General features: G+C 39.8%; 1 protein-coding gene across 2 annotated transcripts in view; it reads right to left on the bottom strand.

Moving 5' to 3' along the window:
• LOC114778931 (cadherin-12-like) overlaps nucleotides 1-24,795 on the bottom strand; it is a 114,474-nt gene that overhangs the window by 28,288 nt on the left and 61,391 nt on the right. For both annotated transcript variants that reach the window (XM_028967181.1, XM_028967182.1), the window contains exons 3-6: nucleotides 20,603-20,897; nucleotides 13,844-13,963; nucleotides 9,576-9,743; nucleotides 8,160-8,347 (exon numbers count right to left, since the gene is read on the bottom strand). In XM_028967181.1, coding sequence (XP_028823014.1) covers nucleotides 8,160-8,347; nucleotides 9,576-9,743; nucleotides 13,844-13,963; nucleotides 20,603-20,897 — 771 coding nt within the window. The remainder of the gene's footprint in view (nucleotides 1-8,159; nucleotides 8,348-9,575; nucleotides 9,744-13,843; nucleotides 13,964-20,602; nucleotides 20,898-24,795) is intronic.

Here is a 24,795-nt window from a genome sequence, read left to right as displayed (position 1 = left end):
TTAGAGCAGTTAAAGTGCATGTTACGTTCAAGCATCACGCAAAAAGCTGCGTGTTTCATTTCAGCATTTGCTGACCTATTTCTGAGAGCTCAAACTGTAAAAGCTCGTAATGAGGATTTGCTCATGTGTTTTGGTAAAAAATTATTCTCTGTAGACTTGCAGGAGAAAAGAAAATGAGATAGAAAATTTGAATGAGGGGGTTGCATCTGTCTGATATTCTGATCGTCACTCATTAGCATGATTTCTGAAGACAGTTTTTTTCTTCTGCGGTGCCTCACTTTTGACAACGCTAGCAGGACCTATTTTTAACAAGCTCAAGGTATGTTTGTATTGAATTTAGCTGTGCTCCCCTCTTGGAACATCTCCTCATCCTCCTTTTCTCTTTGAAAGAATGAAGAATGAGTATTCATGTATGACAGACCCTTCTTTGTTTGAGACTCTGTAATACATTTGCTGTAGCCTAGTTCTGTATTAAAAGCTGCTAAACCAAAGACAGACGTATTAATCTACACATAGACAGAACCTTTTACAGCCTTTTGCGTAAAACAAGGTATATTCAAGAGTAATACTCAATTTTTAATCAAATCCATTGTAACCTCCATTCATGGTGGTCCATTAGCAGGTCTAACTCTGAATGCCATCCGGCCTCTACAACTAATTCAGAATGGTTTTCAACCTTCCCAAATTCTCTCACACCACCCCACTCCACTCCACTCACTTCAAATTACTGATGCTGGCCAACAAAGCCAAACATGGGGTTTAGCACCATCCTACCTCAGAGCCCTCGCACTGCACATTCATCTAGACTCTTCTCTGAACGAACTTCCCAGAACAGCACAGTCACTGAGTATTTTCAAAAAACAGCTTAAAAACTCCTTCCTGTTTAGAGAATACTAAGACTTGTAACTTTCATATAGTCTGACTTATGTTAGAAAAAAACTACAACCGAGTGAATAAAATAATTGTTTTTCAGTTGTTTTCAACTGATTACTACTCTGATGGTAACATGAAATTACGTTGTAAGTCACTCTGGATAAGGGCGTCTGTCAAATGCCATAAATGTAAATGCAACACCATCCTACCTCAATGCCCTTATTGTAACTCGCACTGCATCTAGATGTGAAAGACACTCATCTAGACTCTTCTCTGTCTTTGACCCATTGGTGATGAAATAAACTTTAGACAGTACTTAGACTAAATGATATAAAAAAAAACACTAACTAAAATAAATGAATGAATAAACAAACAATTCATGGAAAACTGTCACATACCAAATATATCACAAAACAGGCAAGTTTAGTCTTTCAGTGTTTATCCTGATTTAATCCTAAAATAAGGGTTAGCGGTTTCCCAGTGTAAGATGGGAGATTCCAAGGCCATGACTTTTCATGCTTTAATAAAGACCCCCACTTTGTCTCCAACTTGTGGCAATCAAAATGTCATGAACGAAGTGGACAACGTTGCCTGTCTCCAGCAGGGGTTTGAGGACTTCATGGACTTGGAATCTCCTATCATACAGTAAGCTTCATACTGGTTAAGCCCACCTGAGGAGTCACCCTTTTTTTTTTGTTAGCAAACCCCTGCAGAAAGTGTTATCGTGCTGGACCGCTGTAGACTATACTGACTGTCATATTTGAGATGGGAAACCCTGGTTACCTCTTAAAATATGTGCAGATACCACTGTGAGATTACTCCTAAATTAGAACATGTCCTTCTATATATCCTCCCATGCTACTACACTTGCAATGGGTGTGATGTTTTTTTATGAATCTAGAGCTTGAAACGTCAGAGAAGTGAGGAGAAACTGGGTCGAACGTGCAGGATAAGGCACTGGGGCGCGGCTTGCCATCGATATCATGGCACAAGGCATTACCTGTCGGCCCGCCGCTGGGTTAGGAGGTCACCTCCATCCTCCGGGGAGGTTTGTAGAGTATAACAGAATCACTGATTGACGAAAGTAGAGCACAAACTGGGCATGGAGGAAAGAAATCAGGTATGTGTGTGTGTGTGTGTGTGTGTGTGTGTGTTGTGTTGTACTAGTTCCTAGGCAAGCAACACTGAATGATTAATGAGGATTTGCCTTAAGATGGCAAATTATGGCTTTAAATAAAGAACAGTATGATTTTCAGGACATGTTACTGTTTGTTTACAGGAAGAGGGCTGGGGCATAACATTCTTTACACTCTGAACAGAATCTATGCCTGTCTGATGAATTTTCAGAACATTTCTTACTCATTGTGGGGTTTAAAGTATTATTTATTAAACAAGTTACCCATATCTCACATAATCAATTCAATAAGTATTTAATTTAAGATAAAGTCCAATGGCATATGACTTTTCTTTTCGAGTTCAGTTCCTTGAACAGAATACCGATGGGATCTGGCAGAACAAAAAACCTCGTACAGAGGGTTGTGTGTGTATTTACACACGTACCTCACTGAGAACCCTGGATTTAAGGCTCCTTTCTGATCTAATTCTGCCTGTAACGCACGTGTCGGTGATTGATGATGTCTGGCTTCAGGTAAATCTCCTGACATGGAGAGGATATCATATATAGAGCACATTCATAAGCGCACAAAGACGACAGGCACCCGTGTGCCTGTGGTGTGAGGTGGCGGAGCCGTAGGTCTTTGCGCAGCGACACCGAGTCTGCCATTACTGACGTGTATTTTTGGGGCAATTTCTATGTTTTTTTTTTTGCCACTCTTCTGTCACAGTCACAAGATTTCTAAACTTGGTTAGACACATCCTCTCAGCCACATGCACACATGGATATACACTCACACATCACGTGTTTTTCTTATGATTAAGGAGTTTTCACCCCTTTATTTTAATTAGCAATCTACATAAAAGCTATACAAACATCATGTTTTAAAACTCTCATTTTAAAAGATGGATGGTTATTTGTTCGAGCCTATACATTTTCTGAAATTAACGCAATTTTGACTGAAGAGTCTCACTTTTCAAAGGGTATGCTTTCAAGAACCGGCACAAACTCTGGCCCTTTGCAGATATGATTGGACACTCCTGCGCTGTTTTGCATCATGCCTCGGGGACTATAAGTTTCAGTCTAAAATATAGAACAAAGGCAAAGACCTTTTTCACCGTGGCCCCATTTCAGCGAAACTCAAAAATAAAATATATATTAAAAGCTTGCTGTGTTTTATATTTGGGGTAAGGAGACATTGTTTAAAATTGAAGTTTCCCATCATTCACTGCAGGCTTAGTGACCTTCACATTAGGCTCACCTCTGACAGACGCTGTGATTCATGCTAATGCGGCTTCACATTAAAGGTGCACAAGCTTGTTCTTGGAAAGGTAGGATGGGTTTAAAGACAGATACACATACTACTGACTCAGATCCATACTCAGGAATTTATATGGGCAATAGTGAAAAATTTATAAGGGCTTTCCATGCCCTTTCCATGTGTGAATCAATGTTCACATACCAGCTATTTTCCCCTTAGTAATTTGATTTTTAATAAAACATTCTTTATACATGAACAGTAAAAACCTTACCACCTGGGGACAAAAACGTCCACAATGAGTAGTATCTTTTAAACATTGAATTTTATTCTAGCTTTATTTTACATCTTAAATGTTAAAGAGAATCAGATGCTGGTATTGGGTGAATAGCTCATAGCCTATGTCAATGTGGCAATTTGTGACCTAGAAGACAATTCAACTAAAGTTTTGTGCTTGAAAGAAACACATCACATCAATATCAGTACTGCTACATGACACATTATGGGATTATCATGGTAATGAAGTTAATTTTGTCATAATCGAGGAATCTGTTTTTATTACATTTGCAGTTTAGCTCCCTTAAAAGGTAAACGATGAAAAATTAGCTACAGTCATGCAAGTTTGACATTAGACACAAGAAAGCTAAAAAGATTAATTGCAGACTGTAGACTGCAAACATATTGCTTTGCTGCCTTATAAGGGTGAAGTACTGTATAATAAAGGGAGATGGAAAAAGCTTACATAGAAGAAGTGCATGTGTTATCATTACTTACACTGACATTGTACTAATCAAGAGCTACCTGAGTGTGAGACAGCCCGGTCATTAATGACATCAACCCGCTGTTCCCATTAATGAGTCGCCTGTTGGAGGTAGTTAGCCAATTCTCGACCCCTTTCCTCAGCCAATGATTTAATGCTCAAGCACAGTATTAATGACATTTTTAATCGAGGAATGAATGAGATGGCTCGCCGAGCCCTGGCCTGGCTGAAATTAATTGCTCGTTTGATGGCGGGTCACGTCGAAGAGGACCCTCTCGGCGGGCCGACTTTGAGGAGTCAAATTAAGACTTTGAGAAGACTCTTTATTGCACGCACGTAAGATAGAAACTAGCGATTTTGGGCTCAAAGCGTTAGTGAAGAACCGTTGCCGTTTGTCTCTGAGCTTTGATGGCGGTATTGCGTTGGCAGCGGACCTGTTCACCACAGGGAGCGTCATCAGATTTTTTAACATCCCTTTTGAAAAATCATTCTTTGTTCACCAAATGGATCCGCCCGCAATGTTTTTTTGATGAGTAATCATGGAGTGACCCACTTAGGGAATTCCGACACCCAGTTCGGTACAATATTCCTGTATTGCAGTGCGTTGAGTGCACTTTTGAGGCTTGTGTTCCATTCCCGGCAATCGATTCAATCCAAACAAATGTGAATTTTATGGGTTTATTGCCAGGCCTGTCTGCTTGCTCATGTGATGTGGCAAAGTAAACCTTGCCTGTGGGTGATATGGCTACAGCTATGATAACCAATGGGGAGCAGTTATTCAAGATATGGCCACATGGGAAGAAAAAAAAAAAATCACATGTGTACGGTAGCAACAATGGATTACAGAGAGAGGAGAGAAAAGAAATGATCGATTAAGCCGATTAAGGGACCACAGCAGAAAATTCCCCAGATGGGATTTATAACTGTCCAGCAATTATTTACTATGCATGCTGGTACAAGAGCCTATTGTCATTCCTTTTCACTTTCTTGTGTTTATAGAGCATGGACGTGCATGTTCCCTGTCATCTTACGGTTTCTGAATTAGCCACTCGGGGTCCGGATAGAAGTGGAATACTCTGGCAAGCTATGCTGCAATTATGAGATTTGTTGAAAGCATTCCGAAAATAACAGGAAAGTGCTTGCGTGAGTGTGCCTGGGAGATTTGTTTTTGCCACAGCAGATCCTGCCATGTTATTTGTGCGTGCGAAAAACGTAATGTGCTTAATTCTCTCGTTTTCGTCTGTGTGTGAGTGTGTGTGAATGTGCACGTGCTTGCGAGCATTATTCTGCTCCGTCCCCACTTTCCCTGACGCTCCGGCGATCGGCAGGAAATCTTTGCGCAGGGGACGTCGGCCGCTGGACTACAGGAACGCTGCCGGTCTGTCCCCCGAGGACCTGACGCTGTTTCAGCCCAAATGAGTTGCCATGAAAAACGCCAACCCCTCCAACTAACCTTCGAATTCCTACCATCATAAAGACATCCTGGGCGTTCTGGTGATGTCAAACTTGAATGCTTGGGTGTAATAGCACATGCGGTTTCTTACTGAAATTGCGAAAATTGGATCTTCTACATTTAAAGCCACCTCAATGCATAAAAACTGCCAGTTTGTCACTCTGACCTCTCAACGGTTGACCCTGTCATTTACAGATGCCTTGATTTGTGATTGCATGTCTCTGACCTTTCACTCACGCCTGGTCTTTTTTTTTGCCCTTTCCAAACCAGTGTGACGTTATATTTACTTGTTACAGGAAGAAATCTGCACTGGAACATCTCTGCTGGCACCTTTGTGCAAAAGTAGCATGAGAATTCCCACTCCTTTCTCCCATGGTGCCTTGAGCAGCTTTAGGGGCATTGATGAATGTTTTCATCCTCAACGGGTGCGGGGACACTACTGGTACCCAAAGTAGAGAGGGTCACAGCTGGGAGAAGATCCTTCTCATGTAGACCACCGCAGTTGTGGAACGGCTTACCGGTCAGTGTTCGGGACTCAGACTCTCTCTCAGTGTTTAAATCTAAACTGTTTTCTCTGGCCTTCCGTTAAAGTCCCAGACACAGTGTCAATTATTAAGTCCACTTAATTACACAGTCACCCTGTTAAGCACAGACAGTGTTAAATTCACCTTAGTTAGGCTGTCCCAGTTAGGGTACCGGGCCACTGTTGCACAAATATACCACTATAGCCTCCTATTTCAGTATCTGTCGCTGCTTCTGTTTGTTCTCTCTGAAACACGGAATCAAGCGCACAGACTACAGGCAGACTCCAGTGAAGAGACCACCGGATGAATCCTGGTTCTTGCCAACTGCTAAATGACAACTTAGCATGAAATGAACCAGAGGGTCAACACAGCCACCACCACCGTAACAACTAAAGCTTCAGGGATTTTCAAATGGACCAGTAGCATCATAATGGACACGTAATGTACACCATGACACTGGACAACACTTTGGACCTCTCCACCTCTACAACTGTAGGACTTTTTCTCTTACTGGACAAATCATCACAAACCCTGCACTGACACCACTTGCACGCTCACTGTACCCTGGAAGGGGGTCCCTCTCTGTATCACTCCTTCCCAATCACGTTCTTCCTTTCTTTTTTTCACTCTCCTAGGGTGGAGTTTTTCTTTGTGTGCAGAAGGGTCAAGTGTGGGGGGTGTCAACTGTAGGGTCTATCAAAACCATAGACATACTGTATGTGGTTTTGGGCTATATAAGAAATATATTGTTTTATACATAGGAAAGAAAACCTAGAAACATTTTTTCTGCATTCATTTTGTCAAACTTGGGCATAGTTTTAAAAAGCTTTTGGATGGGGACAGAAAGGAGCAGTGCTAGAGTTGGTCACAAAGAAGAAATAAGTGAAAGTGAAGTGACACGTGGTGAAATGGTGAACAGACAATTTATTTGCAAATGTAAAAAGTTATAACCACTTCTGCCACGTTATTAATAAATGCATTGTAACTCCATATCAACATATTTGTTAATTTTAGAAGACTAAAACTCTGGGGAACGCATTGTTTAAAATCTGTCATGACGTGAATGATGTAAGTATGCGGACTGTGTGGGTTGAAGCACATGAGACTTAAGCCAAAAACAAATTGCACTTTGTAACTGCAGAGGAAGCCAATGAACACAATCTCATACAATGCTTACATATGCCAAATATCTTTTACTGCTGACTGTCATCAGCAACTTTTTATTTTCCAGTGAGAACATATTCTCTGCTATCTTTTCACAGCAAACAAATGATTTATTTAAAGAAAAAAAAATCCTCTCCATTTCTTCCATCCGTAGGGAAACACTGAATGCGCATTGGTTGTCATATTTGTCTGTGCAACGTGCAATTTCAGGTTTCCATTTTAAATATAATACATTGTGCAAATTTGATATTATTTAATTCTAATGGTGAGGTTCCCAGATTCTGCTTTTAGGTTTATTATAGAAATGAAGTATTCTCTTTTCATGACATTGGCACTCATCTCTTTTTGGTCTTACTCTCACTGTTGGTCACACTTCTCCCTGCGCACCCATGTTTTATCACAATAGAACCAACCCCCACTCAAACACAAAATTTGGAATTTCTTATCCTTCTTATTTTGTGAAATTAGTAATCAGTGCTGTAGAGCAACATCTTCCCCAGACTGAGAAGAAAGAGAAATTAGAACATCTGTTGATTAATGGATAATATTTACAGACAGCCAGAATGCTCCACATCAGCAGACTAGGCCTCTTAAATATTGAATTTCGGAGAAAATTGCACAGTTGTGTCCATCTTCTGCTCAGCATGAGATGGTAAAATTCTATGGAAATTTTATCTCATATTTCATTCCCAACATGATAAATACATGCATACCAACACGCATTCGTCAGTGTGAAATATGTTAGAATCTTGTGGCCAGGGTTTTTTGGCTTTAGCACTTCATTTCAAAAAGAAACACGAAGAACATTTAAAGAAATATTATTCCATACATATCTTTCTGTAATATTTGCCAGTTCCTCGCAGTTTCAGCTAGATTGACTTCCGAGTGCTGAAAGTATCAGTTTTAGTTGCATTGTTATTTTAAGACAACAGGTATTGCTCTAATAACAATTAGTTAGTGACAGTAGTGATTTAGAATTCAGCACCAGCATCAAGTGGCTCTTGGACTCTCACCCGTTTGAGGACAATGACTCCCTCCTGGTTGTGCTCATTGGTGCTGATATCAAACATGGCTCCCCCATCACCAGGCACAATGTTGTAGTCGATCTCAGCATTCTTCCCGATGTCCAGGTCATGCGCTTTAATCCGACCAATTGGAGAGCCCACCGCAGAAGACTCAGGGACCTTCAGATGGAATATGCCTATGGCCAAATGGACACACAAAGCACATCATTTATCCATAGTCATACAGATTGAAACATAAAACATTTGCATTTGCAAAACATAATGAAATGATGTTCATCCTTGACTGCTTCTGTGCATTTTCTTTTCTATTGTTCATGCATATGAAATCGCTACCCACGCTGCCATAGACCTCAGGCCTCTGTGCTATACATGAACGTTGGCCAATGGGAAAGTCATTAGATGGATTTTTAGATTCTTATCGCCAAAAGGGACAAGTGAACAAATGCAAAGAAAAGGGTGTGAATAAGAGAGGAGTGGGTGAGTGAGATAGATAGATGGATAATGTGAGATGATGTTCAGGGATGAAGGGACACCCTGCATGGCTTGTCTGGCTACTGCAGCAGAAGCTATGGAAATCAGGCCTTTTTTCCAGATATTTACCAACCAGAGTTTAAATACAGAGGGACCGGGTATACACACAGGCCTGCCCCAAATTTAATAAGACAGGAAATTAATGAATGTACACATATCAACCCTGTTCAGTGAATTAGTCTACCACAATAATTGCATTTTTTCAGATGTAGTTTGTAGTTAGGACTTTTGACACGCAACTGAACTCACTTCACAGGGATGTTAATGTTTAGAGCAATGCTCTACAGTTCTGAGCATGTATAGCATTGAGAACTGAGAGACTGAGACAATTCAGGAGTTTGTCTGCTGGTTCAATATCAGGTCAAGGGCACCGGAGAAGCTCCGAATTTAAACTTGCCTAGATAGTGTGTGTTTCTGAAACACTGGAGATGTTTTGTGGCAAAAAAGAGAAAAAACAACATAAAATAATGTCAGGTTTCAAAGGCAAGGATCAAATGTCTCTCTGAACAACTCATCCACTGTTATTCTATTTTTTTTTTATACTGCAACACTGGATTGCACATGGATTTCATAAAATGGGGGAAAATATAATCAGACTTTCTGCTTTTACATCCATTGAAGCCGCATGTAATGTTTCTGGCAGAAAATTTCAGTTTAAAAAAAAAACAATCGATTAATGGTATTAATGCTTCCAAAATGTAGGTCTGAAAAAACTGAAAAAAGACGGTAACCTTGTCTGAGTTCAGTGGCATCATGATTCTATAGGAACTGTGTGAACAGGCCAATTCTTAAAGAAACACCTGCAGAAAACAGGACAGCAAACCCCAAGAGTCGGGGGGTTCGCAGTCCTTCAGGAAGGAATCCGGCCCTTACTTTTGGAGAAGCGCGGCGGATTGTCGTTGACATCGCTGAGCGAGATGTTAACAGTGGTCGTCCCGGCCAGGCCTCCCAGCTGACCCCCCATATCCTTGGCCTGGATCAGCACCTGGTACAGCTCCTTCACCTCGCGGTCCATGTTCGGCAGGGCTGTCCGAATGTCACCTGCACATTCAAGATTCAAGATTGGTTTATTGTCAATACAGCAGTATACACAGTGTGCCGTATATTGAAATAATGTTTCACACAGACCCCCCATAGTGCAATCATAAAATAACTATATATGTATATATACACTAAAATAACTATATATGTATATATACACTAAACTAAACTATACTAACCAAAACTAAAGTTTAAATACTGTACAGCTTTATCTACAGGAGAAAAGTAGAACTTTTCTGTACAATGAACAGGTCGAACAGGACATAACTGGACAACATCATGTAGGATGCTTCTGAGTGGAAATGTTGGATATTTCCAACCTGGCACACAAGACAAGACAAACGTGCAAAATGTGCAGGAATGTGCAAAAAGAGCAGAGTTGTGGAAAAAATCAGGTGCATAAGGCTGGAACATTTTTTACAACCCTAAAATAAATTGACAGGATCAAGGTAGCAGGAATGAGTTTAAGGAAAATAAAAAACAAATCTGAGAGAAAATAGCATGCAGTTATTCTAAAACCAAGAAAAAGAGACAAGAAATTGAGAAAATAAGTGAAATATGAATGGATCTTTGTGCACGAACTCCCCAGCACTGTGAAGTGAGAGTTCTCATCAGCTGCACACAATGATTCTTACTTTCAAGGTCTGCTGCATTGTCATTAGTTTTGCTTGACCTGTACTTGCACTTATCTCCAGCACTATATAACACATAAACTGATGTTTTTACACTGTGTAGAGTTAGACATATCAACTAATTTAGCCCTGAGTTTTGAAGAATGGTTAGAAGATAAAGTTTTGACATACTTTCTCATTCAATGTGTTTTCTTTATTCATGACCATTTACATTGGTAGATTCTAACTGAAGGCATCAAAACTATGAATGAACACATGTGGAGTTATGTACTTATCAAAAAGTTATCTACTTATCAAAAAGACCTGGCCTCCACAGTCACCGGATCTGAACCCAATCGAGATGGTTTGGGGTGAGCTGTACTGCAGAGTGAAGGCAAAGGAGCCAACAAGTGCTAAACACCTCTGGGAACTCCTTCAAGACTGTTGGAAAACCATTTCAGGTGACGACCTCTTGAAGCTCATCGAGAGAATGCCAAGAGTGTCCAAAGCAGTAATCAGAGCAAAGGGTGGCTATTTTGAAGAAACGAGAACATAAAACATGTTTTCAGTTAATTCACCTTGTTTTGTTAAGTACATAACTCCACATGTGTTCATTCATAGTTTTGATGGTAGGGGTGGTAGTAGCCTAGTGGGTAACACACTCGCCTATGAACCAGAAGACCCAGGTTCAAATCCCACCTACTACCATTGTGTCCCTGAGCAAGACAGGGGGGGACTGTCCCCTGTAACTACTGAAGTTCTGGATAAGGGCGTCTGATAAATGCTGTAAATGTTAATGATGCCTTCAGTGAGAATCTACCAATGTAAATGGTAATGAAGATAAAGAAAACACATTGAATGTGGCCTTTACTGTATATAATGTCTGTTGCCGTCTGCATCTGCAGTGCCAGTGACTACTGAAACGGGTCCTGGGAAAGTATGAAAGACCTGGAGTGTGGTATATGAGTACCCACTGTGAACTCCTCATCAAATAAAGTCCGAGGTCCATGACAGAGGTTGCATTAGAGGCGTTAGCTCCCAGAGACGTGAGTGTGTGGGAGAGGTGACAGAAGAACGGGACCCTATTTCTTTCATTGTTGGAGTGCCAGTAAATTCGGGCAGAGATGCCACATCTGATCTGCCGGCCGTCTGCTGCACAAAGGAGCTGCTTTTGACAGCCTTCTCATCATCTCTGGAAATGCTTCAAACGAGAATGCCACTGAGGAGAACATGGTGATTAGGCTGACTGGCTGTTTTTTTGTTTTTTTTTTCATTCGCTCCCTTTACGCCCCATTTCTCTTCCTTTATGTCCACCGTCCGGCTCTCCACCTCCAAGCTCTTTGTTGTGTATTTGGTCCAGCCAAGGTATGGTGCTGCATTGCAAACATTTACTTTAGCATTTTGGTTTTAATGTTTCGTTAACTTTTTTATTTTTATCAACACAAGGCTGTCCCCTCAGGGATGTGCATGAGAACACACACACAAACACACACGGCGACACCTGGTCCACCTCCACTGTGCTGGATGCCTCTTGTTACTCACCTGCTTTTACCGTGCCAAAGCACAGAAGATAAAAAACAACTTCACGTTAAACCACTGTATCCATTCCAAGGCTCATAACAGGAAGTAGTTTTTCATGTCCATTCGAAATATGACAGGAGCCAATAGCACAATATTTTCTTCTGGTGTAGACTTTTTTTTTTGGTGTTGTTAACGAAGCACAAGAGAAGTACTTATCTTGACTTGATTTTCAAGATTAACTGTAAGGAAAGGAGAATGGGCAAAAACTACAAAATTCATATTGGCTTATTCTTCAGAGGCTACGCTGTTTAACAGGGGAAAAATGTGTGCATGTTTATTTCAAGCAAGCAAATTGCATTTTGCATTACATTTTTTATGAAGGTTAATTTAACCAACCATCTATCAACCACAAGCCCTTGGATGTGACTTTGCAAGTAGTTTTCCACCCTTAATTGTTAAATAGGACTAATTGTGATAAAATTCAGTTATAGAACCACTCAATTGTTTGAGTTTGATTTTCTGAGACGATCATATCTGATTCCTAAATAGAGTCAATCTATTGAGCTAACACAATTCAGTCTTGGATTTTGTGAAACAGTCGAGTGCTACGGTTCAGAAAGTCAATTTAACTAATCCAAAAAAATGCTGTTTCTTTTCCAAATGCCAAAATGCTTATCTGCATGAAAAAAAATTGCAAAAATTTTATTTGGATAAATAGCAGGTTGGTGACAGTTCCTACCTCATCCTAATGTCTAAATGCACATTAGTTTACACTGCAATGAAGAGATTTGAAAATAGGATTAAAATGACAACCAAGTATTTTAGTAACAAAAATAAAAAAATGTCCACAAATAATAAAAGGTACAAAAAAACAAAGAAACAAGCATTGAGATAAAAATGCTTTCTATTACATGGAAATGTAAACTACTGCTTTACTACTGCTCTGTTAATTAGCACTTTGCAAGCATTTGGAGATATAAGAAGCTTGACTGTGCCATATTTTCCTAAAAACAATATTACCCTGAGCTCATCATAACCAAGGCATGGGGAATTTGAAGGATAAGCTTTTGAGGCAGCATGGATTCTGTGCTTTTATCAACAGCTCAGTCATAAGTGACATTGTTCTAGTTTCTTTTTCACCTCAAATAAGACTCCTGGTAAATGCATTTGCTAGTACTGATAATTGTGTACCTACTTGTAAAAATAACATTAATTGCATTTAATAGCATAAATGTTAATGTACAATTAAATCTAAGATGAAAATATAGGTCTTGTGGAAAAAATTGACTGGAATCCTCCATTGTGGCTGAGTGGGAAAAAACATCCAGGAGCTCTCATGCCCTCTTGAGCTCACTAAATAATACATTGGGCTGAAATCGAATCAGTTCCATCTGCCATTCCTCATTTCAACCTTTCATTTGGCCGTGCATCATTTAGGTGTCGGAGTAGACACAACAAACGCTCCTTCCTTTGATTCATATACATTCCCTCATGACAAAAAAATGCCGTATGTTTGCAATCTGTTCTTGATTATGCCACTGAAAGTGGGGCCGTAAAGAAGGACCAAAATCCAATTGTAGCCAGTGAGTTGTTGTTATTTCGCCCCTTTGAGGACCCCAGCATGTGAAATGTGGCACCTCCTCTCTGTTATCATTGATCTGCGTGGCGCCTTGCCAGTGATGGGATGCCTATTGCTCCCATAACTCATAGAAATTTGGTCCCAGTCCCCAACCATTGGGCCTCCAAATTCACTGTCTGGGCTTGCCTCCTAATTTAATCAAGGAAGCCCGGTCGTTTGTTTAATGGGGTCGATAGCCAGTAATTAAGCTGCAAACAACATAGTGTCCATCATAATGTTCTAGTCTAACCTCTCAGTTGTGTAGTAGGTGTGCGGCTAACCTTAATTCTAAATAATCATTGTGCTAGTCATGTTGGTTTGTGGTTGCCAAACCACCATTATTGACTTACCTGTCTTGGCGTCGACGGAGAAGTAGGGCTGACCATGCAGGATGCTATAAACAACCCTTGCGCTGTTCCCATATGTAGGGTCATCTGCATCTGTGGCTGTCACTCTTGTGACGTAGGTACCTGATGGGTTTCAGAAAACACTTGTATCAGTCTACATTATTAACCTCTCCCATCTCTCGTACTCCAGATGCCACTATACAGTTATTGTATTGATAAAACAAGGTAGTTATTGAATAATAAAGTAGTGCTGTATAAGGTGCTGTTTGGCCTGAAACAGCACCTTAACAACACAACTTATAAACACAAAGGAAGTAGGATGTTACCCACAATGAGAACTTGCTGGTGTTAAAAGCATCCTTACTGTGTAAACTTTCAGTATGTGGTTAGGGTCACCGATCCTCAAAGGAAAGGTCTGAAATGTTTGTTTGGACTAAGCCTTTAACCCTGACGCAGAAGCCTGCTGCTCCATGCTTTTACATGCACTCTCCATTACAGCCCACCTTTTACACCTTAGTATATTTTCTTCAGTCCAAATCAGTTAATGCATTTGTAACACTGTAGCATTTTCCTTTTGGTTCGGTTTCCAAATCCAAGCAAATAAAATGTGTCGATTGTTGGTGTGTCCAATCTTTTGGCCTGTGCTTAATATAGTTCAGTTTTCACCAGGCGAACCGCACCAGAGTTTGCTATTTGATTTGGATCAAGACCACCTCTTTATTGTGTTCACACTGGACCAAACGAATCACATCAAAGGGCATAAAAGAACAAATATTTCTTCTACACACCCAAAGACCTTTTTGAGATTTTTCCAGAAATTGTAGAAGAAAAACAAAGCAGAAAACTTCAGATTTTATGACGAGAAATAAATTATACTACTCACACCATATCTGGCTAACTTTATGGTGATTCTGGCAGCTTTCATTTCACATTTGCGTTCAAGCATTTCCCTTTAAGCAATTTACATTTTATATTTGTGGTTCTCTTGCTGTGACTTCTAGGGGAAACGTGTATCCCATCATCTCATCAGGTCTGCACTGCTTGGAGAAAAAAAAAATTTCTGAGTGAGATCGCAATTTAATTCACCATGAGCATTAAGTTTACCCCTTTACGCCTTCAGGTTAATCGCATCTCACACCATCCCGATGTGCATTAGTTATTAAACCTTTATTTTCACTTTTGTTTGGCTATATAATTGTGTGAATTTATGATGCAGCTCTCTCCAAGCGACCTACAAATGCATGCTAATTGCTGTAAGCCAAGAGCAAAAGGCCTTCAGACATATGAATGGGAGATGTAATTGAGCAGACCTAAATCTAAAACCCCACATCCCAGAAGACCTTCTTTCTTTTCAATTCAATGTAATTAATTTAGATTCCTTGGCCATTCCTGGAACACTGTCAATGTGTTATTGAACTGTTCCTCAGTATTATTTGAAGGAATTCATAATGCTGCCTATTTGTTTTCTTGGACAAACATACTTTACAAATGATCACATACTTACAAACATACATAAAACACACACTTATTTTTAGTCATTCTTATCAGTTGCTAAAGAACATTAATTAAATCTTACTGTCTCTAAAGATATATTATCATGGCAGCAATGGAAACTAGCCACGGTGGTGGCCTAACTGCAAATGAATAATCCTAAAAAAAACTACAGTGTGTGCAGGCTCTCTCAAACCATCATACCATCATAATATCAGTCACCAATTCATTCAGGTGTTTGCATCTCAAGCTCACTGCCATCTTTACTTCTTTCTGCAGTGCCCATCAACCTGAAATATTTCCAAGAATTACTCTGTTTCCGCCCTCCTCGCTGTCCATTGCTGAGACAGACACGGAAAAAGGCCGTGTGAGTGGCTTCGTATGGAAAATGCATGTAAACTGTCCCATTCACACCACTCTTGCTTTTTATTTCACTGCCACTCGGACAAAGGGAAGCCAATTTTTGTCTGAATTACCTTGATCTTCCATACCCCAGAGGCATGACAGGGCAGCACAGATTTGTCTTTGTCCACCTTACTCTTTCTCTCTGATTTGCATTATTCTCTGTCAAAATAAAATCCCCACTTTATTGCTCTGTCAAAAAAGTTCTGTGTATATACAGTGTCTCAAAACAAGCTGCTACATGGTGTGAAAAATAATTTATTGTACTAGACATGCTGTGTTTTACAACTCCTCTCATCCCTTACTGAAGATCAAAGTCTGATCTTAGCATTCAGAGACAGATGCACGGACCGCTAAGCCTTTCAGATGGAGAGCCTTATAAGGCTTGGGGCTGAGACAGAACTTCCCTGTCTGGTCTCCTTAAACCTTGCTGATCCAGGTCATGACACCAATATAACTTGTCTCACCAACCTTCAGTAAGGACATCAAAGCCTCATTACAGTACTGGGAGCTTGGTGCTCCACTAAGGTCTTGGGGATTTTACTGGCATTTCTGCCAACAACTTTACAATGATGTTTCATGTGGGCTATACTTCATGAACAGTAACATTACTTTAATGGTACTACTTACCCTCACTTTTGTTTGGTTTTCAGCAACGTTTTAATCTAAAAGTATTTGTTTAAATTTACTACTATAAAAAGGAACAAGGTAGTTAGACCAAAAAATCTGGTCTAGTGTTACTAAGTGGACTATTTCCCATAAACCCATGTGTGAGACCCCATCATTAATTGTAGTCTCATAAATTGCACTTAAGCAAATATCCTCACCTTCAACCGTGTAGGATACATAATGGTACATTTAAACAATTAGCATTGATTAGTGAGTGTTATATTTCAACACTTCCCATTGCATGCATCACTAATGAATCCTGAGGGTCAATGAATGAACATTGGAGAGCTCAAAACCTTGTTCATTCAACAGCTTTACACTCGCGTGTTCATTCTCTTATTGATCCACTGTTGATTCCGCATTGAATGGGAGGACAACATCTACTCGAAAAACAACACTTATCCAATAGCCTCTGCAGTGTGAAAACACACCGGGCCCAATTTAGTAAGACCTCGTTGGAAGGGCGTGGGAGGAAACCATAGAAGGAAAAGGCGACTCAGAGGGCAGGTAGTCTCCTCGCAGGAGACATATCTAGACTGCATTACCACACCTCCACAAAACCTTGGGCATTTCACAGTGAACTTTGAATAACATCATATCTGAAAGATATCTTATATATATTTTTGAGATTGTACATGTGCCACAGGGAAAAACACATCCATAAAGAGATCCTCCTGAAAGTTTGTTCATGTGTACACCAATACATGCCATAACTCTTTTTATTATATGTGCTGGTCCCTTTGACAATGATTTAGCTTGCTTACCTTGATGACTATGATATACATTTCCAGCCTGATACCAAGGTGAATGCTGAGCGTTGGCTGATTCAGTGGCATTTGTCATGCACATGAATAAATGGCTAACTGATTCAACAGCATCCTGAATATGTTAGGTTTGTGGTGGTTGGCATGGATTCAGTGATTTAGTCTGATCAAAAATAGACATTGGTAAAAGTTCAATGGCGTGAATTATCCGTTTGCAGATCTTTACAATGCAATAAGATAAAAACAACAGAAAGACTAATACAGTGACTTTCTTTATTATCATCCTTAATTTAAATATCATGAAAGTGAAGTGACTGTCATTGTGAAACCCAGCACAGCACATGGTGACACAATGAAATGTTGTGGCACCTCAGCGGTTCGGGACTCGAACCAGCAACCCTCTGATTACGGGCCTTTTATCTTACCCGCTAGGCCACCACTGCCCCGTGCGTACATTGTACTGCACCAGCGTTTGAGAGACACATTTAAGTGTTTTTAACGCTTGTTTTCTAATAATGAAGACGAGATTGAGTGAGAAATCATGCTAGTCCCATGCTATTTAACGGTTGTCTGTTTTGTGCTCCTTGGTGGCTGGCGCGCAGCGTGTGTTGTCCATGAGACCGCTGTACTTCCCTTTCACTGCATCAACTCCCCATTTCCCAAAATCTGTTCTGTGCATGATTAAGTAAATTCATCTGTGCCTGGGTCTGAACCCTTTTTTTGACTCTTATACTGTCTCTGTTCATGTCGTGACAGTTTCAGCGACTTTCTGAAATCTAACCTGCAATGGTATAATATATATTTTCAAAATTACACTAAAAATAGCAAATGTCCAATGCTTATGACAGCGCATTTACTATTCAGACACTAATGTTAAATGTATATATTTATTAGATGTATGCAGCTTTGAATACATCATAGTTTTATTTGTTTTTTCCAAATATGGGTCACCTTGAAAAGTAAAAGTGTCTTTCAGTGTCCTGCTAATTAAAGTGCAGACGAAGATGGCCATCATGTCCTGACTCACACCTCTCTTCAAAAGTGATATCACACAATGGCACTAACTCTGCTGAGACATGGGACACTGAAATCAGATTTAATTAAATGCAGACAGCCTGTTTGATTACAAAAAGAAACCGTATTAGTTTAGTGCAGCCATTTTAATAAGAAAAGGAAAAACCGTAAGCTCTTAAAAAGATTACAAAATGTTCTCATAAGTGAAGTAAAACGTTAGAACAGAGTTAAACGAGACTCTTGTAGACTCATTTTCATTCAGCAGCAATGTTCTCTTTTGTTTATTAGGAAGTAAAAAAAAAATTATTATGTTCATTTACATCTATATTTTATGAAGAACATCTATTTAAGTCAGCGCCCAGATGCTGCATGTGACGTGTGTTTCAGAAGTGATGAGTCATGCGACGCTCCATAAAAAGGTCATCATGTGGTAGACTCAGCAGCAGCTGCTGGGAATGAATTAGACAACCAATATAATTCGATTAAGTGCATCTTGCTTGAGGTTCGCTGCCCGATAAAAGCCTCATATTATAGCACTGAATGCCAATCAGCTGAGTTGACCCCACTACTTGGAACCAGGTTAGGATCGATTGCATGAAAGGCAATCAAAAAGGAGGTATTGGCCATGCTGGAAAGGCTAGGCTATAATGACACTAAGAGGTAATTTAAAATATGTCATTCTGGGCAAAACTGATTGACTTTGAAAGTCATGCTAATGACCACAACCAACTATCTTCTTTATTTTCTTCCTCCAGCACCAGTTATTTTCATATGGAGAGCCATTTCATCATCAAGTGCTTCAATTTGCAACTAATGAAGGGAACTTAGCCTTTCGTTCTGAGCAAAATGATGCAAGCTTGAACACATCTTCTTTTGCTAAAAAAATCTAATTATTATAAAATGTGCAATACATTGTATTAAATGTGCTAAATTTAATAGCTAATAAACAATTGATTATGCTTCAAGTAGTGCATGAAGCACACACACACACATACTTACCACAGGCTGAATAGACTGATTCTATTATATATATATATATGACTCTTTCATGGTATGCAAATGTTTTAATGCATCAAACCAAATTTACAATTAGACAACTGGCAGTTAAATGACTTTAGTGCAGCAATCACTGATTGATTAATTGCTCAAAAATGCTTTTGATTTTTTAGCATTTTCAGCTAAAATCTATCTTACTGTACCTCTATGGCTCACAATTTGACCAGTTTCACACAGCAAAATATGCACACAAATAAAAAATTATAGAGGTGGAAAAAAATGACAAACAGACAAAAGGTTGTAATGAAATCAACATGATAAGGAACATCACAAAATCCAAGATCTATGGTGTTCTGCTCTGACTGTGCCATGTTTATGAAATGAAGTGATTGTCACATAGTGCACACAGTGAAATTTGCCCTCTGCATTTAACCCATCACCCTGAGTGAGCAGTGGGCAGCCATGACAGGCGCTCGGAGAGCAGTGTGTGGGGACGGTGCTTTACTCAGTGGCACCTCAGTGGCACCTTGGCAGATCGGGATTCGAACCAGCAACCTTCTGATTACAGGGCCGCTTCCTTAACCGCTAGGCCACCACTGCCCCAGCTGCCACAGTGAGAAATCTGACCTGCCCATGCACAAACTAAAAAGTAACAAAATATTTGTAAAAAATTTAGTACGCTGCCACATGGCAAAAATAAGTTTTTTAAAATGTAGAGGACAGCACAAGACAAAATAAAAAAAAGTCTTAAATTTGATGCATTAAAGCTACCACCTTCAATTGTACTGCTGCAGGGATGAGCCAATGGACCCCTGAGGGTAACAAAATAGATAAACATTTTCCAGTAGTCTTGCAGAGAATTGTATTAATTGGACATCATGATTTAGCGTTTCATTTTCCTGCTGGACCAACTGTAGTGAGATTGATTGGGTACCATTTGAACTGTACAGTGGCAAGATGCACAGAATACTAACAACGCCACTGTTTCCTTTTAATGAGGCTATATAGTTTTGTTTTCTCAGTCAAATGCAGCGATGCACTTCAGAAGCTGCATTTACACAAACTTTTAAAAAATACTTTTGTCCCTTTTAGAAACCAAAAGCTGTATGTGGCACTTAATGGAGAGTTTCTATTGGTTGAGCAGAAATGGTTTTGCCCCAGCAGGAGCCCTGTACTGAATAAAAGTATTTCATCCCTCTGGGGAGCCTTTACAAATTAATGTGCAGAATAATTTAGTTTTAATTACCAGGCAGAATGGTTTCTTCAACAAGAAAACGTAACCTTTAAAAAGTGCACATGCACAGTTATTCATTAAGCAGACTGTGCTACCCAAAACAACCTCCAGCAGATGTAACCCCAAACGCTCCCTATGTTGGATGCTGCACTCTCTACCATCATTATGAAAGGCGCAACCGTGAGTTCTTACCTACTGGTGACATCTCAGGGACACTGGCGGTGTAGGGACCCTCCAAAAATTTTGGCTCATTGTCATTGATGTCCTGGACCTTGATGACAAATTCAGACTCTGGTTCCAGGGCGCGTCCGGTGTCAATGTCAACCGCCTGGGCGCGGAGCGTGTAGTAAGGCTTCTCCTCGCGGTCCAGGCTCTGCAGGGCGTGGATGTCTCCTGTAGTCTGGTCAATGGTGAAGATGGAGCCGGCACCGTCGCCACTCAAAGTGTACTTCACTCCACTGTCCCCCTTATCCAGGTCCGTATGGAGCTAAAGAAGCAAAAGTAAAATACATGTGATGTAATCACACACAGATTACAGCACAACTAGGCCCTGCTACTTAAATTACTTTTTTTATGCTTAGTGGAAGCTTATTATTAAGTTTTTCAGTCAGCCCTGGTAACTTTTGACGCTTGTGCAGCAATAATTAACTTCAAGTATGTGCTACACCTTCTCAGTGCTGCTCTGGGAAGAATCATTGTCAGAATCCAACCCATGCTGCTTGCAGCCTGTCACATTGACAGGCCATTAAGAAAAAACAAAGTAATGTTAAGGTAAAGTTGGACTGAAACAATGACTGTGATCACGTGCACTGTATCATGCACTGATTTTATGAAAAAATGTGTTTATCATCTGATATGCATTTTGTGACATTTAGGTAAACCTTAGAACATATTAACTACAAGCACCATGCAGTTATAATTTTGCAACAGCATGTGACAGGTAGATGCTTTTGTTGTAAACTGTATTTTAGCTCAGTGCACCTTGCTAGGAGATGAAAAAAGACAAAATTCCTGATGCAAATGCAATTGTTATTTAAATTGGGGATTAGATATAATGTATGCTAATTAGGAGTCTTGAAATTAATCTTCTAATCAATGCATTGCAATGCAGACGTGGACATACAGTATCTACACTACATTGATGCAGTGCAAAACATGATCCATTATATCATAATAATGTTGCTTGCCGATTTTCTTGCAATGTCATACAAATTCTTGTAAAAAAGGAGTGCCGGTAGTGACTGAGTGCCTGATCTGAGTACAGTGCCACTCTGGATAGGAGTTTAGTCCTAATGCGGTCAAAGCTGAAATTTTTCGGAGCTTTGAACGCTGCATACTGTGATTTATTTTCGCACAGCCAATAGAATCAAAGCAGGAATGGAGGATGAGCCATCAGTCTCTGAGTGTTCAGAGATCTACAACATAACATTATCATCTAACCGGGAGGTTTTGAAAACCATGCGTAATTTTGGCGCTGAGCTCTGTGGCAAGCGATGTGAGTGACAACTTTGAAAAGTGCAAACCTCACTGCAAGCACAGCGCAATGAGCAGCCAGGTTCAGTCCATGTTCACCTGATGTCTGAAACAATCATTTATTGTGGCCATTGTGGAGTCATGTGATCACAAACTTTTTCGGTATTTGCACATTTTTTTTTGTATTTAACTAAAGAAATGTTTAACAACTGGCAAAGCAATCCAGATATGCACCAACCTTGCAGATAAAAAAACAGCATGAAGAGTGGTAAAGCTAGTGGATCAGAGATTTGGACCACTTTAATATATATATTTTTTTACATTACTCAATCCAGCTAAGCTCAGCTTTGACTAGCAAGGTTGATCAGCTACTACGCAGTTTTGTTATTTTTTTTCTGTGCTAAAACATTCGTAGAGGTGTAGTAATAATGAAATACGCCATCGTCACTCTTTTGGCTGTTAGCGAGATTAGCTTGTTCTGTATTTTAAAGCTACAAAACACAAGATAAGAGGAAAAAAGTAAAAGTTAGTTTTGACTGGTATTTAACCTCATGTGTCCCTTTGTGTTTAACACCATCCACGTGGAAAAAAGAAATGCTCGTATCTTTTCATCTTGGTCAAATATTTTTTTTAATGCGCAAAGTTATTTCTAGGTCTAACAATTCGTACCCTTAGACCGGTGTCCTACTCACTCCCTCTCGTATAAAGAAGAGCACTCAGACGAAGGCCATGGAAAAACAATCCGCTGACAGGCCGACGGATGACAGAAAAGAGAAAGTGCTGAGGCTGCTTAAACTTTAAACAGGGCAAAAGGAAAGAAAAAGAAAGATTTTATATATCCCAAAATTGTTGGCACATCAGAGAAAAGAAGAAATTCTCAAAGGCTAGAAGGAAAATGCTTATTCAGACTAGAGAATGGGGAGATAATGATGCAGACATGTTTCCTGCACTGAAACTGCTGCGCAACTACTTTTCCTTGTATGTAATGGTCCACCTTTTTCAGCCCTAAAACCCAAACACAATATATTCCATTTAAATGGCCTCCGCCGTTTCCCAGGTTGGGCATTTCCTTTTAGATGCAGAATTGCTTAAAATGTTGCAAAGAGAAATATTGTCATTAGAATGCTCTCAAATTACTTTAAATTATTTTAATTATTTAATAATGATTTAGCGGGTAAGGAAGTGAACCCGTAATCCCATTGAGCCCATTCAGACATACTGTATGTCATTTTGGGCTATATAAGAAATAAATGTTGTTGTTGTTGTTGTTGTTGTAATTGGAAGGTTGCCAAGGTGCCACTGAGGTGCAACTGAGCAAAGTACGACTTCAGTCAACTCTATGCAACAGACAGTCTGAAATTGATGCTTGTGGGATCGAGAAACTTGAGACTGAAACGGTGAAAGAACCATGAACTAGTCCACCATTGACTGTTCAAAATATAGATGTATTTTTAGTTGTGTCCAGTCACGAAGACAAATATTTGCTGCTTCCTTCAAGCCTCCTGCTCATTTTGTTAGTCCCTGCTAAGACTTGTATTTTTTCCACCCAGATAAATCTATAAATTGCAAGTGAAAAAAAAACAGAAAAAGAAAAAGCTCACAAATCATGAGTGCATATTGTACGGTCCAATGCCAAACTGCGACCTGGCTGGTAACACTACACGAGCAATACGAACACATCAAAAGCAGAAGAAGAAGAACCCACATCAGTAGTGATGCTTAAGAAAGCAAAACGTGCTGCTTTGGCAATTTAGCAAGCAAAAAAATATCGATTCGGTGACGTGTATAGCTACAGTGTTTTATTTTATTTACCACTATAAAGAACTCTTCTCTTTGTTGTACTGTGTTGCACAAACCTCACAACAAATGACAAACTTCAAACAGGTTTGATATCCTTACAACGAGCCGTAACTTGTCTGTCATGGCCTGGTCGAGATGGGCGAATTGGCGATTGTACATCCTGTACACTGTATGCTGCACGAGCAAGCTGAGATATGGCAGGACTAAAAAAATTGTTGCACGAGTGCAAAATTGGCTCTAAAGTTGCACAGTGTATGCCCAGCTGACAAACCTTTTTTGCATACTAATAGCGATTGGATGTTTAGCCAGGGGGAGGGTGAGTGGGGATCTGTGCCCAAACAGAGCACGAAGGGAAGTCACCAAACAAGAGCAGAAACCTGTCATATAATTTGTGCCTTTTCTAGCTGATTGTTCAGCTACTGTAGTAAATCTTGTCCATATTCTGTGTGTGGGTACTCTATTGTTTTCTTTCTCAGCTTATATAAGTTTAATTTAGGGTGGCAAGACTTTTGTTTAAGGAGGCATTGCCCATCTTTCCCCAGTGTAGCACTGGCCCCGGGGAGAACCATAATGTAAAATGTAAACTTTTAGAAAAATCTAATAAATCCCGCGATCCACGTGTTTTATATTTTTATGTGACCCACCCACACAATTAGATTGTGGTTATATGGTCAGTTTTATAGATGGCAAACTGTTGCTAATGCCCATATGGTTTTCACCCCTCGAAATACAGTATATCAATAATCTAAAATATAAGAGAGAGGGACTATTGGAATACTTATTGGATACTCTTTTGGCACTGAAAATTAAACACTAATGAAATAAGCATATTTTAAGAACAAAATCTTTTGCAACAAACAGAAAAAAAAAATCTTACCAGGATCAAACAATGAGAATTCTGCAGTTTTTTTTTTTTCTTTGACCTTTCTCTCTCTTGTTCATTTTTCCGCTGCTGCTCGGTGAGTTTTCTTTGATTCCTGTTCCGGGAGGCAACGGATATTGACCTAGTTGCATCTACTCCTCAGAAGCCTGTTTTATTATATTTTCCCTCTACTGCTCAGAGAGTGACGCTTATTTATTTCTCACCTCCAGGAGAGTCAAAGCCCTGTTCT

Source organism: Denticeps clupeoides, chromosome 2, assembly GCF_900700375.1.
Source record: "Denticeps clupeoides chromosome 2, fDenClu1.1, whole genome shotgun sequence".
NCBI lineage: Eukaryota > Metazoa > Chordata > Actinopteri > Clupeiformes > Denticipitidae > Denticeps > Denticeps clupeoides.
Note: the sequence above shows the minus strand (reverse complement) of the source record. Positions and strands in the feature narration are given on the sequence as shown.